Genomic DNA, 18,889 nt, shown 5'->3' with positions numbered 1-18,889 from the left:
AATTTTGATTTGATAATTAATTATCTAAAAATGAGTATTTATTGGTAAGTTTTAATAAAAATGCTAAACATTTATTTATCATGCTAATTTTACATAATTAGTTGCAGATGAATTATTTATGGGTAAATAAAAAATGAATTTACACTTGAATTACTGCTTTTGAGTACCTAATGACTAACGAACTCATTATTACATATACCAAGAAAAAAGCAAAGATTCATTAATTGAATTATAAAATGAAAATATAAAAATATCAAATTTTTTTTATTCAATTATCACTTTTGTTCCATTTCCGTTATCTTTCTAAAGGGATGTTTAATTTCAAACTGATAAAATAATATTAAATAATTCGCTAACATAAGTAACAAGTTTTCACTGACAGCAAGCACAAAGAAACAATAGAATCATTCGAATTTCATGAATAGTATTTAAAAAAATATGGAGTTGATGACCATAAATTTTATAAATATAAATATATACATATATAAATGTATTATTTTAAAGTTTACAGTTAGCAGATATGTAGTTCTGTGCAAGTGCGTTTGTTAGCGAAACCAGAACAAATTATGAATATGAACGGTTTGCTACAAAGGAAAAAATTTGCATGAAGTCAATACTTGATTCAATGATTCTTAAACAGTAAAATTGCTCTAACTTTTTTTAAAATTTTATCTTATACAGAATATATGAATGTCATATATTTTAAGAAGTTCTACCGCTTAAAGCGAAAGATTCTAGGGGTTCCTGTGTAGAGCAGTTTACGTTTACGAGCATTATACAAAATGTGCATTTGCATTACCCTAATTCATACAATATGAAGTAAAAGACAGATATGTATCAATTATTACCATTTTTAGAATTAAATGATTAACGATAAATCTAAATCTCCTTTATTGCTCCAGTTAAAGGATAAATTCACACACAGTTTTGATTAAAAAAACTAAGTACATTAATAAATTGTTAAAGTAGAAAGTTGCTTGAATCTTCTTTTTTTTTCATTAATCTTTTCAAATTTTATGTGCAGGCGGATTTGCGTACACACCGGCTTCCACAATGTTTAATTAAATGTTACCTCCCTAATGGTTATCCTTTATAAATAGGCTGTTTTTAATGTTCGTGGTAGGATGTTGGATGAAATTTAATAAATTCATGAATAACATCTTGTGATGATTAAGTACTAAATTTTACCAAAGCTACAATGAGTGTTAAATCATTTCTTAAATTAAAATCGTTTAGAAATCCTAGAAATCACTGTAATGTTAGCACATGGTCCCCTTTAGCAACAGCATTTAATGCTAGGCCTGTTCAGAAATTACATTTAAACTTAACAAAGGAGAGTAAAGTAAGTATATAAAGTCCCAAGAAACTTTCTTAATTACTAAAATTTTTCGATCACCTATTCAGTTTTACTTCTTAGAAGGGACTCTTTGGAATACCAGAATTACAAACTTATGATGGATTTTTCCTTCTAAAAGAAAATGTTATTGCTGAAACCGAAAGACTTGTTGATGAAGCCATTAATCCTAATCGGTAAATTCGTTATTATTATTTCACGCCATTGTGTTAACTTTCGTTATGGTAGTTTTTTATTTGTTTAGGTCAAGGAAGATGGTTAATATATTTGATGAATTATCTGATACGTTATGCAGAGTTGCTGATTTAGCAGAGTTTATAAGATTAGCCCATCCATTGCCATCGTTTTCTTATGCTGCAGAAAATGCGTGCATCTCTTTAAGTGGCGTTGTGGAAAAGTATCAATTTTTTTTCTTATAAATAGAACGTATCCATAATTATATATAATTTATTTTAAACTTTTACAACTTAGGAAAGTTAAAAATGTGAATTGACCTAGAACCAGCCTTTTTCTACAAAAAAAAATATACCTTACGAATCAAAGTTTGTAAGTTTTTTAGAATGGCTATTTTTTTTATTGCTCTCTTTCTTAGTTTATTATTTGGAAAATTAATTATCGTGAAATATTATTTTGTCCTAGAAATGACCTAATCATTCATCAGTCTCTAATACCACAAATTCTGATAAGCGATTGTGAAAGAAAACCCACACAAGACTCAATACAAATAGAAGTTGAGCACATTACTGATACTACTTTACGTGCGCTCTAAATTGAGAAGAGCCTGTAAAATCATTAACGCATAGTTCAAACTTAAACATAGATACGTTGCAGAGATAGCTGCATTCTTAGCATTTGTATTACTGAAATTTGTAAATAGATTTAAGTTAGTTGTTGCCAAGCATCCAGACTTAGTACATTGGAATCATTGAATGGTAGGAGTGTACTTCTGAGAGGTAAGAATATTCTCAGATAATCAGGATACCTTCAATTCTTAAGGAAAGCCGCAATTGGGTAACTGCGGATTATGAGAACGTAGGAGAAGATTTGTGGCCTTTCTCGAGGAGTAATGCGATCCTCTTTCTTGTACCCAGACTTGCATGTGTCGAAAGCAAAGCAAGAGTGCCTGTTTGCTAAAATAAGATCCACCTTGCATCTTGCTGCGTTACTGGAGCCAACGGTTGCCGTCATGACCAGTAACAGGGAAATTAAAGGAAATGTAGATAGTTCTCCAGGCTTGAAAGTTTAAGTAAAAGGCAGAGTAGCATCTCTGAATAGGACATAACTAACAAATATTGGTAGGTTTGCTAAGGTCAATATGCGTGGATAATCATTTTCTTATTGTTATAATGTAGTTTACATGTAGTAGAAAGGACGGTTAGCATCGAGTTCGGGAAAGTTTTGTTTTTTTAGTATTTACTGCCTATGTCACTGCCCTTTTTTGTTGCTAATACCAAATCAGTGGGTTGGGGAAAGGTCAACTCACTAAGTAATGCTTGAGGGACTAATAGGATGTTATAGTGACATGCAGACTTTGGACATTAATAGTGATTTTAAATGAAGTTCTTGTAGAATCATTGTTCACTATTAAATATTATAGTTCTTAGATGGCTAATCTAAGCGCTAACACCGGCTACCGGCTAAGTTTTTTAAGTTTAATGGATATGCATTATCTCTTCCTACATTCCTAAGTAAAGAGGGCACAGAAGCATGTGAAATAGTTGCAATAGTAGCTGAAAGGAAGATTTTAAAAGTGTTAGATCTTAGACAAATTATGGAAGTAGGGGCACTACGTACTAATAGGTGTTAAATGTACATGTACCCTTTCTTAACTTATAATATTAAATTCATAAATTTAAAATCTTAGTTATTTAACTAAACTTTGTTATAGGTTGAATACAAACAGGAATCTCTATGATTCTTTAAAATCCGTTATAGTGCACGGTGATAAGCAGCCTACCACAGTTGTAGATAATCATGTGGCATCATTGTTTCTGTTTGACTTTGAACAATGTGGCATCCACTTACCAGAACATGAGCGATCTGAAGTTGTTGCTTTGAATGACTACATTCTACATTTAGGCCAAAAATTCATGGCTGGAGCAGTATCAAGTAGATCGATTGACAAAGACCAGGTTCCATCAAAAGTTAGAAATTTGTAAGACATTTTTTGAAATGTATCTGTTTTTGAATTTAATTTTTCATCATTTAAAAAAATATAAATGTTTTCAGGTTCAGTATTGAAAGTAATAAAGTCGAAATTAACGGACTTTATGCAGACGCTGATAACGAACTAGTACGGGAAGTCGCATACAAAATATTTTTATCTCCAAACCATGAGCAAGAGCATCTTTTGGATGAACTTTTAGCTGCTAGACATAGGCTTGCAGAAGTATGCGGATTTCCTACTTATGCCCATCGGTAAACTGTTTTTATTTTATTGCAAATTTATTTTTCAAGATAAATTATTTTTACTACCGAATATAGCATAGCAATTACTTTTTTCCATAAGTAGGGTTGTAAGGCCCGTACTTTAGATCTCAGTTGCGACAAAAAAACAGGTTTCTATAAAGCCTAGATCTATTCACAAAAGTTTTAAACAGAATATCCATTTTATAATATTTTGTGAATGTTATTCCATTTGTTTTCTGCCCCCCAAAAAAAACCAAAACTCAATAGATTCCGAGTTCTCATTGTCTGTTTCTTTTAAACACCTAAACTGTATATAGTATTTTTTTATTGAAATATTTTAATTCCAATGTTGTATACACTTAATTGAATGGTTCGTTATCTCAAGCGCTTCCTTAGATTATAAAACTGTGCAAATATGAAGTCTAAAAGTCAAAAAAGTGGTGATCCCCTAAAATGAATTACGGCTTTTATCTCGAAAAAGATGAAAAACAGGTAATAGTTTGTATTCTTATAATTTTTTCGCCAATAAAGTGTAGTATCAGTTTCTTAACTGTGGCCAGTTTTATCTGGGACTTGCATTGTATTTTTTCCCCGATTATGTTATATCATGGTGTAGAACTCTTACCTACTAAAATGTCTTAAGCTAGCTGTTGACGTCTCTGGAAATCTAGTCCTCAGTTTGTGCAGGCTTCGCAAAAGTTTAGTTTGATCTTTCAGTCTTATTTCCTTAATTTTCAAAACTTTTCAAATGTTTATCATCCGTCTCCTACTTCTTAGAAATTTCATTTTCCCATTTCTATTTTATTTTTCCCAATAGATTCCGAAAACATATTTTTTGATATTTTTGAAAGATATTTTTTGTGACAACCTGCTTTATTTTATGTTAATTGGCACCTATTATCTGATCGAAGAGTAGGCCATGTGCGTTTTGGATATCGTAGTATTTCGTGACATTTTGAAAATTGGAGCACTAAAAGTTGAACTTTTTTATTTTTTAGTGTCATTTATTTTTAGGGCGTTAAATTCAAGTCTCGCTGAAAGTTCTAAAAATGTCTGGGATTTCTTAATTGCTTTAAATGAAGATTTAAGACCTAGAACTGCTACAGACTTTCAATCAATGCTAGAATTAAAACAAATGGAAAACTCTCTTGCCACTGTAAGTTCTGAATGGTTTTAATAATGACTATTAGGGGAAACATCAATATTTTTTGTTTGTTTTCAGACTCTCGCTCCTTGGGATATCCCATATTTTAGTACAAAGGCTAAGAAAAATTGGCTGAAAGCTGAAAATCGTAAATTTTCTCCATATTTCTCACTTGGAACGTGCATGGAAGGATTGAACAATCTACTTCAACAAATTTTTGGAATATCTCTAGTAAATGACAAAATCAATAATGGAGAAGTTTGGGCTTCAGATATTTATAAACTTGCAGGTTTAATGTCTAATAGTTATTTTATGAGGAAATAAAATAATCCCTTCTTACAGAAAAAAATAAAAAATTGTGTGTGATACTCTTAAAATTTTCCGATACATTTCTTAAGATTCAGAATTCAAGAACATATGTAATTCTTATTAAAACTATACAAAATCTTATATTTTCCTGAAATGACTTTAGAGGAAACCTACACTCCCATCATCTGCAGTTAGATTTTTTTTTCTTGCAAAATTACTCAAATATTAAATTGAAATTGCATGAAAGTTTCACTTTCTTAAACATTACCTTGAATTTTTATTTCCATTTTTAATGTGATAATCTTATTTTATTTATAATGTTTAGTTGTGCATGAGACAGAAGGATTATTGGGTCAAATCTATTGTGATTTTTACGAAAGAAGTACTAAACCAAACCAAGATTGCCATTTTACAATAAGGGGTGGCAAAAAATTGGCTGATGGAACTTATCAAGTAAGTTATCTATTTCCTTTTCTCTTCTTAAAGCTTGTGTAAGAATTCGATTTTGCATCTTCTTTGGATCTTGGAAGAGAATGTCTTTTTTCTAATTTTGCTGAACTGCCAATAATTCAGCATTCTGCTAAAATAACATTAGCATACATTAGTATGAATTAAGGACTTGATGCGATTCCTGATACGATTTTTAATCCTGATCATATGTTTAAATTTTCTTGAGAGCTTTCGAATAGTTTACGAGGTTCGAAGAACCTCCAAAGTTTTCCTAATATATTTTGGTATTGACTTAAATTTCTTTTTTTCCTATTTTATTTTATTTTTTTACTTTTGCATTGAGAGCGGTTCACATTTTTCCAGAAAAATTCTATTATGGGGACTTCTGTGGGAAGAGCGATGGCTATGCTGGCTCTTAAATATCAGTTTAGTTCAAAACATTGATTATTATTAAATATTTACAAAGGTTAAACTGTTGCTAAAATTCAGAATTTGAAGAAAATGACATTTTCGGAAGTGTGGATTGCCTGATTCGTTTGCCGTTTAGTTTCGTTTCTCGAAAAACAAACGAGCTGGTCTCTTTAAATTAAATATCATAAATTTAACCTAAAAAGTTTTTAGAAGGGTTCCTGAGGTGGAGATAATGGGTTTTCTTTCTAAAATATCATATCAAGGTACTTTACGATTTTTATTTTATTTTTTATCTGAATTAAACATTTTGGAGACAATCCGAAGAATATTTATTACTTACACCTACTAGAATTGAGTGTTTAATACCAGATTTGTTTTTTTAGAATCCTATTGTGGTTGTAATGCTGAATGTTCCTACTCCTTTGTGGAATGGTCCAAGTTTACTTTCTCCATCGATGGTAGATAATCTATTCCATGAGATGGGTCATGCAATGCATTCGATGTTGGCTCGCACCGAATATCAACATGTCACTGGTACTAGGTGTACCACAGATTTTGCAGAAGTGCCGTCAGTATTGATGGAATATTTTGCATCCGATAAAAGGGTTAGTCGAGAAAAGTTTTAATATAAATCGAATTGTGAATCATATTTCTATTAATTTCCTTTATTAATGTTTGGTGTAAGTGCTGAATCGGTACGTTACCTGAAAAAAAACTTAATTCTAAATTTTTGAATCGATTTTACTTATAACTAAATTTAAATCGTTTTTCAAACAAGTAGATCCAGAAAAACTTAAAAGATTTGTGAAATGTCGTGACTTATTAATTTTGATCAAGATGGTAATCAAATATTTACAAACTTTTCGCTTACGAGATAAGTGGTCTATATGTACTTTCAACTGCATCTAATATGTAGCCTAAATGGATTGACCCATAGGTTCTGGAGGATTTTTTAAATTTAAGATTGATACAAAATGAAATTTTCTATTGAGTGAGTTACCCTTTGGTGTAGTGGATTTTAAATATCGTATCACATAAAGAAATTCCTACTTCTACATGGTATTTTGTGCGTAAGTTCCTGGTATTTAGCCTATTAGATATTAAACTAATTAAGAAGAATTAGCGTTAAAGGTATTTGGAGATTGGCATGTGAGGTTGTTCGAAGTATGTACATAAAGTCTTATTTTTTTCAGGTTTTAAAAACATTTGCAAAGCATTATGAAACTCAAGAACCAATGCCAGACGATTTGATTAACAAATTGTGTGATTCGAAGCATGTTTTCGACGCTTCAGAAATGCAATTACAAGTGTTTTATTCGATTCTAGATCAACTTTATCATGGTAAGCATCCTTTAGATGGTAGTACAACTGAAGTATTAGCTGAGGTGCAGAATAAATACTATGGCATCCCACATGTACCAAATACAGTAGGTTGTTTATTTATTTATTTTTACTCTTTTTAAATATTGCAATCATTTTAAATTTTTTTTAGTTTTCACTAGAAATGTTTATTTTCGATGAATGTAATTTGTGTGTGTGATTCCGTTTGGTTCAAAAATAACAAATCTCGGGGTGCTCAAGCTTTATATTTTCTTAGCTACACTCGTGGGACTGGAAAGTTTATTAGCGATGAAACAGAAATGCACTTCCCTTCTCACTGGATTTTTCACTTTTAATTTTATTTTTTCGAAACCTCCTTCAATTTTCTTTCAACTTTGTATATTGATTACGTATTTAGTTCTGAAATCCTAGCAAAAATCATTCAACTGTTTTGTGTAATATTTGGTGCTATGACTTTCATAACATTAATGAATATTAAATAAGTTGCTAATCTTTAGAGTATGAAGAAAATGGCGTAATCAGAAGTACAGATTTCCAGAACAAATTGTTTAAGTCAGTTTTTCGCAATTTGATGTCTTATTTGATGAACAAATTGAGGCATGCCTCGTGAGTGAGAGGCCCAACTACCTTCACACTTCGCTTAACTAAAATTTGAATATTAGAAATGTAAATAATTGCAAGTCGGTTGTGTGTACTAATAAAGATTTTTTTCAGGCTTGGCAATTGCGTTTCTCGCATCTCGTTGGATATGGAGCTAAATACTACTCTTATTTAATGAGTAGAGCTGTAGCTTCTTCGATTTGGCAAAAATATTTTGCTTCTGATCCATTTAGCCGTGTTGAAGGTGAAAGATATAGAAGAGATTGCTTAGAACATGGTGGAGGAAAACCTGCTCGTGCACTCGTTAAAGACTTCCTGCAGTGTGATCCAACACCTAAATATTTGGTTTCCGCTCTTATTACAGACTTAGATAGCAACAAGTAAAAGATGTAAGCATCTACAATGCTTTGCTCTTCAATATTTTGACGTAACCAGTTTTTAATTCATTAAGACATGAGTTGTATCTGTAAATTATTTAAGTATAAAGTTGTAAATATTACTCTGTTTTTGAACCATTAGTGAAAAAAGGTTATTTTAAATCTTTTTTATTTTGTGAAAACTCTTATTGCTTTGTGATAGTGATAGACTCCCTATTTTAATTGTAAAAATCAAGGAATGTAGCAGAAACATTCTTTTTTTCTAAACCCATGATCATTATTTTTCCAGAATGTATGAAGTTCATAGAAGATATCATTACATCCATAAATTTAAAAAATAAAATACAAATAAATAGCAAGCAACTGTTGTATAATTTTCCTTTGTATTTTGACCAAATTGGTTAACCAGAACCGTCCCTTTACCAATTAGATTTTTCAGTACTTTAGGATATCTTTCAAAGCCGCTCCATCGATTTTCTTTAAACGTCGCATGCTTACTACACACATAGATTAATACCTTTTATTAAATAATTTTTCTAATACAATGCTCCTTAAGTTGAGGCAGTTCTGAGAGGAAGGATAGTGTTCAGCTTAACTTTAGTGTTATTTAGTGTAATGCAAGACCTCATTTTTACCTTTTTGTAGTGATAAGAATTCACTATGTAAGAAATAAAATCCAAATTGGAGGAGAATAGGTAGAGCGATAGGCATATGTATGTCAAAAGTACCAAGATGAAATTAGGTATTGCCAGCTCTAACAAATCAGGATCCACCATTGCAGTAACAAAAGCAGAAAAAAATCTGCATTTCAGAGGTCTTCTGACCCAGCACAGTTTCATCGATCTACGCGGCTAAATTCAGTATATAATGAACTGATGAGAGAAAACTGGATCAAGCTAATCAAAACAAATCTAGATTCACTTTTACATCTTCTGAAAACTCAAAATTCGAGAGCCTGCACGACGTCAATGCTTCTTAAAAGGGAAAGAGAGGAACATCAATTCTTCTTAAAAGACGGAGAGGAACATAAAGCAATTAAAGTGGGGTTAATTTATATAATATCTTAATCAAGAAGTTTCTGTTTTCAATATTATTTATTTCGTATAATGAAAAATTTAACCTATTCATTTCGCACTTTAAACACTAATAAAAGAGAGGTGTGCAATAGAGTCAAAAATATACTACATATTACAATAGTGCTTTATTCACAGTAGATGCTTTCATTCATTCTTAATCTCCATATAAATTAAATATATTTTTATATATTCTATAAATTTGACCTAAGACAAAACAGTCCTGCATACCATTGGAAACCTCTCGTAAGCTTTCAATTTTTATTTTTTACATCTTATGTATTAATCTAATATTACATTATTAACAGTTTGGTTTCCCTTGCAAATATAATCCATTTAATTATGTAAAAAAAGAAAAAGACTGTAATTTCGTCAGACGATACATAAATGTTAAAATTTATATTATAAATGTTACTGTACAAAATAAACTCCAATTCACTTTTAGATGAGGGGCAACCTTATGCCATATAGTTGTATTGATTTGGATTATCTTTATCACGCTCCATATAATCTCTATCTATTAATGATTCTATCCTCTTTTTGAGATCTGCCGGCTGTAAAATATATTTCTAATCTTAAAAATATATAATAACTTGCTTATTGTTTATCTAAGAGAAACTATATAAAATACAAAAATGAACACTACAGAATATAAAAAAAAAGAAAAAAAAAAAGAACACAAACCTTCACTGGAAATTTAAGCTGATTATAAAGCTCGCTAATTAGGAGATTATGACCTAAAGTTTTTCTCATTTTCATGATTCTGACAATCGCGGCATCAATCTGATATTGTCTATCTTGGAATACTCGTTCTTCGGTTGCTTTTTGTTCTTCGGTCTTTGAAATTATACAATTATAAAAATAATAACTATTAGTACATATTTTTGATATGAAGCGCGAAATAAAGAAAAGATTAAAATAAAAACTTTTACCGTTTCCTTCATTTGAATCTGATTAATTTTTATCCTAAAAAGTTTATTTGTGAAATCCGTGTTGAAATTGAATTTATCACCATCTTCAACATCTCTACCTCTAGGCGTTTTAGTGAGAACTCTAGCTTTGCCACAAGCTAATGACTGAAGAGTCCTTCTTAATTCACCGTCCTATCAAGAGAAATAATAGCTGAATTTTCTAATTTCTTATTCAACTCTAAAACTTTCACAGTTATAATCTTATTTTCTTAAAATAATATTAACTACAACTTAAGCATTAGGCGAAAGAGATCCTGGATTATATTCTGGGCATTCCCGGTTAATAACGCCATCTGCCTAAAATTTTGGGCTCTAATTTTTTCCCAGGCGGGTAATTTCACTCTGAGAGTTATTATTATTACTATTACTACTTATTAGACTTCCAGTAAACTTTGTAATTACTTAGTTTCAGTTAGTCAGTTTTCTTTTATTCGTATCGTAGCGACTTAGAAGTTACCCTTAAGATTTAGCGGAAAGAAATTGTTCACAAAATAAGAAAAATATTTATAACAGAGGCCCTCCAAGCATTTATTATGAAAAAAATTAAATTTCAATTGCTTAATTTCATCTACAAATACAGAAATTTTTAACGAATTAATGTTAATGATTTACCTCAATATTTGTAGCTGCTTTTATCTCCTCCAAAGCCATTTCACTGCTTTCATTAAATAAAAGCAAAACAAGCGCTTGGAAAAGAGATACTTGTAATTCTTTTTTCCCCTAGAATACAATGAAATTCTGAAGTTATTTAGCTTCTCAAAATAAAAATAGCTTTTTTTATTGGTAAATGATTCATATAAAAAGAAAAACTGCCTTATTTTAAAATTACTTTTTTAAAAAATTCAATGCCTAAGGATAAAAAAACTTACATGAGGAAAGTCAGCTCTAAGAACGCAATGTCCCAAGGTTGGCTGCCACTGCAATTTTCTGCCATTATGTTTTCCAAGGTAAAATCTTGTAAAATGGTTTTGGAAATGGACCATCGCATGGGGTACTGTTACTTCCATAACTGGATAAGTTGGCCAATAACCCATAGTAAGGATACTGACAGTTAATTCCATTGGGGAAGAAGTCCTAACATTACTCATATACTATAAGAAAAAATAAAAATTTAAACTTTACATAGTAGAAATACTGAAATTTTTAATAGACGAATTAACTACTAAACCTGTTTGAAAGCAACATTGATATCTTTACTGAGCTCCATATCTTTAAACATTCCTTCAAGTTTCGATGTAAATCCACCTCCGCATTCTTGTTTTAATTTGGAAAGCATACTCTTCTCCGCATCAACACTAGCCGATTTCCCAACTAAAAGACGTTTTGCAAGATCCTAAAAATCACAAAAAAATAAAAAATTAATTTGACGGAATGGCTCACAAAAATTGAATTACTTGTATTTTCAACTAACATAACAGCTTAATTCATCAATTTGGGGAAGAGAATTTGATTTCCATTTATAATGTCTTATTTGCAGACTGATACGGCGTGAGACAGAAATATAATGGAAGGCTAATTTTTTCAACAAATGATGAACCCGAAGAACATACTTGTGATGTGACGATAAAATTAATAATACTGTACAGCACTGCGTACTCAACCACATTATCTTACAGTTGCACTTCAACAATTTTTCTTGGGAAAATTTTTAAATAAAACTGACAGTGTTAATATATTTGTTTTGTGAAAATGCTAATTGAATTTTTTTTTACCTTTTTGTAAAAAGCTTCAAACACATCTTTACCATGAATGAAACGAAACAAAACCATAATTTTATCAAGTAATCTCTCTAATTCTTCTTCTGTCGCCTCTTTATTACCTGCTCTAAGTTTTCCATCAACAAATTTCGCTTTAACACGAACACATAAAAGAATTATTTACAAGAAATTTAACAAAATTATCAAATAACATTTTGATATAAGAATATTTACCTATCAACTCTGCTGGTTTATTCGTACGCTGATTGATGAAATGTTCAAAAGCCTCTTTTAGACTGTTACTAAATTTTTCATTTTTCTTAAAGCAAACATTTACAATATTATCCATTTTGTCTTTAAAGTCAAGCAATTCTTGAACCATGGTTTTATCTTTCTCTGGATCAATAACAATAGTTTTGCCTTTTTTCTGAAATAATTTATTAAAATAAATATTAAACGTTGAAATTACATTTTATATGAGACTCACTTAATTTTTAAACCTTCCCTTCCCCTAAAAAACAAAAAATCTCACCTTAATATATGCATTGAACATGGCACAAAGCTCTACTAGTCCTTTCTTAACGCGTGTAAATAAATTGTATAATAATGTTAAATCACTGACTCTGTTTTCCTCCAAAAGAGAATCAAGACCTTTATGAAGTATGGTAGTTAGATGTTCACTTAGCAATTGTTTCTCTACCGTGTGTATCAATGACCATTTAGTGGATGGATCAAGGTAATGCAAAAGCCGTTCATACTCTTCATCCAATCTCTTTTCAACATGATGCAAATATTCAGGTACTTCTTGTTCTAAGATTAATTTTTGACCTTCAGCACCATAAAGCCTTTCAGTTGCTTGCAGGAACCTGTAAACATAAAAGAAAAAAAATGTCATGAATCTTTACATAACTGTCTCACTTTCAATTCCCAAGATTTTTTTAGCTTCGAAATTTTACTAATATTGTATAGCTTCATTATATGATCAGTGAAATATAGAACTTTTAAGGGATGCGCGAAATCTTCATTACTTACTTTTCTGAAGAGTTTCAAAAAAATCAATACATCAATATATCCGAGTAGATGATACACAAAAGCTAAAATGAAATATTTAAGAGATTCAAATTTCGGTCAAATGGTTCACTTCACACTCACAATTTTAGTGACAAGTTCAATACTTTTTAATATAACAAGGAAATAGAACCGACCAAATTTGTAAAATGACACTTCAAGGTAGGGCTACCCATTAGGTATAAATATAAAATTAACATTTAATACTTGCTTGAAAGAAGTATTGCATTATACAAGTTAATGATTACAGTAAAACAAGTTCAGCACCATCAGATACATTTTGCAAATACTTCATGAGCATACTCATCCAAATGTAAGCTTATATGCTACGACTGGAAATGTTATTTTTTAATTATCCTTTTTTAGTACTACTTGTTTATAAAAAAAAATATTTTTTTATTATTTTTGATAAAATCCGGAGATATCAAAGAATATTGCTTTGGAAAAAACGCATGACGCCATAACTTTTCACGACGTTTTGGAAATTTTTGGTCAAATCATCAACCAAATTCAACTGTACGGTTCTTTTCCTCTAATTTTGTTATTAATTTATCAATATGTTTTCCCTTAAAATCACTACTGAACTATAAATAGCTGTCTTAAATTTTTAGGAGACGGTTCTTATTTCGACAATTCTTTTAAATAATATTCATTACACAACACATTTTGTTGTTCAGTAACATTTTAGCTTTCTGTAAACAAATCTTTCTGTAAACAAGTTCTTCAAATCCACAGAAACCCCTGATGTAGGTGCAACACTTCAACCCAGTATTTTGGTTACTAGATTCCTTTATTCTCTTCCACCGCTAGTCACTCTCTCTCTCTTTTTTGCAGCTTCCGTCCAGAGCTAACTACAGGCTCTTCAATTATAACTCTTTAATTATAAGGAATCTCCACGCTCATTCTTACCATTTTTACTCTAATTAAGGTTTCTACAATTAAGGCTATAAGTCTCTTTTTCTACAAGTAATGCATTTAACAAATCATCACTAAAGTACTAATAGAATTAAAAAGACATGTGAGCTTACTTAGATTCAAAGGCATCGCGGTATATTTGTAGATCAGACAACATTCTAAGCAACGATTTAAGTAGAGTACGATCGACAGCATCACCTTGCCTCTCTTTTTCAATTAGCATCAACAAGCCATCCACTATTCTTGTTTGTACCAAACTGTTCATAACAATATGGTGTCTGAATAATTCAAGGCCCATATCCCTAAAGTATAGAAAAACATAAAAGAGTTAAAACATAGATGGTAGAAAAATAAAGAAGGAAAGAGTAGAAATTTTGCACGTAAATTAAAATCAATTTGAAATATAGACTAACAAATAAATTTACCAAATTGAATTCACTGATGAACGTTGGAGAACATAAGTACGATCTAAATAGAGAAATATGCTACGAATCATGATCATCTGTCGACAATGTGATTGCCAGCAATCATTCATTTTCTTTAAAAATACTAAACGGTCCATGGAATTACCAGTAAATTCTTCAATATTTGCCTTTACATGCTTCTCAGTAAGATCTGGAATTCGCATTTTGTTACACTATGGGTTGGGATGGTTATATAGAGTACATTTAATAATATTAAAATGTACATTTTAATAGAGTGACTGAATACAAGGATTTTTTCATTTAATACATACTTGTGAGGCTAGTATAAGTTGTGGAAGCCATATTATGATTGCACATATTTTGCACAGCCTGATATAAGTCTTCTAAACTATATTCTATTGACCTAGACGTTTGTATAGCAACTACTGCTTCTGCTAGCCTATCCCATGTCTCTTCCTGATAGTTTTCAGGAAGTCGAGGTTTCTCTGAAACACAATAAATTAAATGCAATACTATGTTAAATGCTCACTCAGCTTGTGAAAATGTATTAGAAATAAGAAACGTTGTCTTTGAAGGTAATCCATGGAAATTTAGAAAAGATTTCGTTCTTCAGAACTGAAGGGTTTTTTAATGAAGGAAGTTTGTGAGAATTAAATTAATATCAAATATTGGTCTGATTGATTTTCATTAAAAATAAGAATGTGGCCCATGACATTGAGAAAGCATAAAAATCAATGAGTTGAAGAATCTTTTTAAAAAAAGAAAAAATTAATAAATTACAGAAGAGTTGATAGTTAGGAAAATGATTTGATATTTAAACCCACAGAGATTATAGATAAAAAAAAGTTTCAGAAACAAACACTAGATAGCATCGTGCTTTTCATTCATTTGACCGGATTTGGATTGCATCAATTTCAGGTTTGTGAAGAGAAATTTTGCAGTACTACACCGAAAGCGTGGTGGAAATGTGAATGAAGCATAACTAGGAGGAAGCCAAATTTCTCTACAATAATCTAGTAAGTCAATGTATGACGGAGTCGAATTCGATGATAATGAAAGAAAACATATGAAATATAATTTAAGCAAGATTATAGATCCTACATCGTACTGCAACAACCTAAAAATGCTTGGACAGTACTTCAAGGTTAAGAGAGGCCGAAAGGAAATGTGGGGATTTTTTAATTAAATTTACAATCACCATTCATTATATGGTTCGACTTTAGAAAGGTGATAAAACCCCACACTAAAATATCATTAAGCAATCAATCTTCTCAATTATTTCACTTCTAGTTATTAAAATATTTGTGCAAAAAAAAATTAATACCCAATTGAGAAATAAAATTGCTTAAAAATCTATTCCCCGAGTTTACATCTTAAGGCTTTAAATAAAAAATTCATTCGTAAGAAATAATTAATCAATTTCAATCAATATTAATTCCCCTACTAAAATCATATAATAAATAAAAAATTATATAACACGAATTTTATTTATTAAACAAAATTGCCAAATTTTTGTAGCCATTAAGGTTAGAAAAAAATTAAGGAAGGTTCTCTCAAGGTTATCTACAATCTGCAAATTTAAGATTAAGAGCTTTCCAGAAAGCTTAAAAGATAAAACAAGAGGAAATTTCATCTTTTTATACTTGGCAGTTAAAATTATTTAGGTTTTCAATGAAGAAGATTTATAGACCAAATAACGTGTTAAAAACGAAAAAATTGTGACGGTTCCTTTGTTGCCATTCATTAAAAGTAACCTGAATTAAAATTTTAAAATAACCAATGCATGACTTAATATTTTAGGTTTAAAATCTTGTAACTATTCTTAAATTCTGCTATTAAGGCACTTCTGTTCAGATTTCAAATTAGTCATCGTTAGCTGAAAGCCAAACTCTAAAGACAATGTGAGAAAATTTATCATTTTAGACACTTTTTTGTGATAGATCTGAAAAAGTAAATGAGAAATAAATAATTCAAAAATGAGTTAAATTTGCTAACATTCTCACCAACTTATAATGTTCAACTATATATCCTGTAATTAATAGTTTCTTTAATCTTAGAATTATTAATCAATCAAATCGTGAATTCAATTTTCACATTAAGGCATTTGCTCAAAATGCGCACAAAAGACTGACTAAATCTTAATTATGGTAATACAATATATATTTTCATTTTCAAAATTCTTTCAAAGGCACTCATCATTGCAAAATATGCTTTAATTGAACAATCTCAGGGTTAAATACATGATTTATTAAAAACAAAACTCTATAAATATGCAAAGAGAAACTTATTTTTAGCATATTTATTATTTAAAAGCCGACTTAATATTATAATTGACTAGTAAAATGTTAACCTTATAGAATTTATGCCTACTTTCTCATCTAAGCACCTATTGTTTGAAAACTTTCTGAGTGCTACAAAACAAGAAAAACAAAATCCAAACAAAAATATCTGATCGACATGCAAAAATAACAGCTACTTATCTTAAACTATGCATCGAGGAATACTTAAATTTTTCTGAGAAATTTTTTTCTATGCCTATTACGTCGAAAACAAAAATAATAGTAAAAAAACAAATGAGCTCATAATTTTTAAGGAAAACAAATTAATCATAGGATCTTCTGACATATGGATATGGAGTCAAGAAACTAACCTTTAAGAACCAAGTGTACCATCGAAAGCCATGCTTTATTTCACTAATCAATTTAATTAATCAGATACGTAGTAAGTGTAATGTGAAAATATTTCAGAACCTGTTATTCAAAGTAGCGACTGACGTTTGAAACGGATTGATAAGTGCAATAAAACTAGTGATATTATTCTTCAAAATCTTCATAAAGAAGTTAAAAGAAAAAAATCTATATGGAGGGCCAGCAATTGATAGAACTCTATTTAAAAACTTACCTTTTAAATTTTTTATTGTCAATTTTTTTGCGGCACCAGGCTTTAAACTGACTATTGATGGAGTTCTATTTACACCGTTCGAAGTCGGAGTTAATGCTGAAAAATTTGCCCTTTTCTGTTTCGTTGTATCCGTCATGTTGTCCTCAACTTTATTTTTTTTGCAAAATTTTTCCGGGTTACTGGAAGAATTCCTTTTTCGTTTCACACTGTTTTCACAATCTTCGCCTTGCGCCTCAAGGACCCTTGTTCTAGTTAAACTGGACATATGATTGCATATCACGGCCGGAGCCACGGATATAAATAAAATTATTAAAAACTACCGATTCATTGGAAAGGTTAAAACAAATACTATAGTATTGAATGAGATTGTGAACAGATCAAACTCGCTAACAACAGCTTTTGCAAAGTCTACTAGATCTCAGTAAAGACTCTTTTTTTCATAACCAGTTAATAACTTGATTCTAAAGTAATTTTTTCTATTAAAAATTATATATTTATTTCATTAATAGTATTCGAATAGAAATAATTATTTTTATTTTGTTTTAAATTTTAAATCACTTTTTACTTGTAGCTAGCGGCATCTCTCTTTAAGAATGGAAACTAAGTAGTTTGTTGTGGAAAGATAGTGGTTGTCCAAGTCGTTAAGTGTGTCTCCAGTGAATTTTCTGTAGGTCACTGTCTTACCTGGTCGTGAAATAGTTATGATAACTGATGAAGTTAACTCTATTATCGGTTTTCTGGATTTTAGTTTAGTTTTTAATTCAGGTGGTGCCAGAGCGGTGTTAGTAAATAATGTTAATTTAACGAACTTCATTTTTGACCATTAAAAAAAAGTGGAGCATAATGATGTGGTTTTTTAATTTTGGTTAAATCGGAAAAAGTGAATACGGTGTATTAAAATGAGTGGAACAGAACGTGATTTATAACATAACCTAAATATGGCTCAAGAAGTAGATGAACTAAATTTGACCCCCCAAGAACTGCAAATATTATCTGAGCTTGACAGGTAAATGAATTAAACTGCTTTATGTAAAGTAGCTGTAAATTGTAGCAGTTATAGTGCAGTTAGTATTTTGATAGCGTGATATGCAAATTTTATTTTATAGTTTCTTTAGTATTCAATTATTATAGCCCGATGACCCCTTAAATGCTTTGAACTATCAGTTTCCAGGTCGTGTGGGCTAGTGATATACAAATCTTTAGTGTGTTAGACGTACATGACATTAATACTTAAATCTATGTAATTAATTAGGAAAACTTACGCTTATTATATTATATTTTGCCATTTCATTATTCTTTTGATTTCTGGCTACACTTACTTATATCTACATTTCAGGCTATAAACTTATTTTACTGGCGTCTCTATTAGATCTAAATAATATTCAGTGCGCCGTGGGTTTTACATTTTATACTGATTTGGAAATTTTCTGATTTAACAAAATTT

At 30.3% G+C, this 18,889-nt stretch overlaps 3 protein-coding genes across 4 annotated transcripts in view; 2 read left to right on the top strand and 1 right to left on the bottom strand.

Moving 5' to 3' along the window:
* The first annotated feature begins 1,048 nt into the window (after positions 1-1,048).
* LOC141457190 (mitochondrial intermediate peptidase) lies at positions 1,049-8,769 on the top strand. Its single transcript, XM_074133832.1, has 11 exons — positions 1,049-1,342; positions 1,418-1,530; positions 1,599-1,751; positions 3,243-3,509; positions 3,584-3,772; positions 4,778-4,919; positions 4,986-5,196; positions 5,542-5,669; positions 6,461-6,682; positions 7,271-7,504; positions 8,133-8,769. Exons 1-11 carry the CDS (start codon positions 1,199-1,201, stop codon positions 8,400-8,402), a joined length of 2,073 nt encoding a protein of 690 aa, XP_073989933.1. The 5' UTR covers positions 1,049-1,198; the 3' UTR covers positions 8,403-8,769.
* Positions 8,770-9,574: 805 nt separating this feature from the next.
* On the bottom strand, positions 9,575-18,848 carry Cul4 (cullin 4). Of its 2 annotated transcripts, XM_074133823.1 has the most exons (14): positions 18,708-18,848; positions 17,446-17,702; positions 14,856-15,029; positions 14,545-14,734; positions 14,233-14,421; positions 12,669-13,002; positions 12,371-12,563; positions 12,152-12,288; positions 11,608-11,772; positions 11,309-11,530; positions 11,052-11,159; positions 10,401-10,571; positions 10,153-10,305; positions 9,575-10,022 (listed from the first exon to the last, which is right to left on the bottom strand). In XM_074133823.1, exons 2-14 carry the CDS (start codon positions 17,579-17,581, stop codon positions 9,927-9,929), a joined length of 2,268 nt encoding a protein of 755 aa, XP_073989924.1. In that variant the 5' UTR covers positions 17,582-17,702; positions 18,708-18,848; the 3' UTR covers positions 9,575-9,926. The 2 variants fall into 2 exon arrangements, with proteins under 2 accessions (XP_073989924.1, XP_073989923.1); XM_074133822.1 differs by lacking the exon at positions 18,708-18,848 and having other exon boundaries at positions 17,446-17,855.
* The window catches only part of Utx (Utx histone demethylase), a 114,341-nt gene continuing 113,496 nt past the window's right edge, over positions 18,045-18,889 (top strand). Inside the window, exon 1 of the mRNA XM_074133815.1 lies at positions 18,045-18,451. Coding sequence (XP_073989916.1) covers positions 18,384-18,451 — 68 coding nt within the window. The 5' untranslated portion in view covers positions 18,045-18,383. The remainder of the gene's footprint in view (positions 18,452-18,889) is intronic.

This window comes from Rhodnius prolixus, unplaced genomic scaffold (assembly GCF_049639745.1).
Source record: "Rhodnius prolixus isolate KJV_2025 unplaced genomic scaffold, Rpr scaffold_10, whole genome shotgun sequence".
NCBI lineage: Eukaryota > Metazoa > Arthropoda > Insecta > Hemiptera > Reduviidae > Rhodnius > Rhodnius prolixus.
This window is presented reverse-complemented; position numbering and strand designations above follow the sequence as displayed.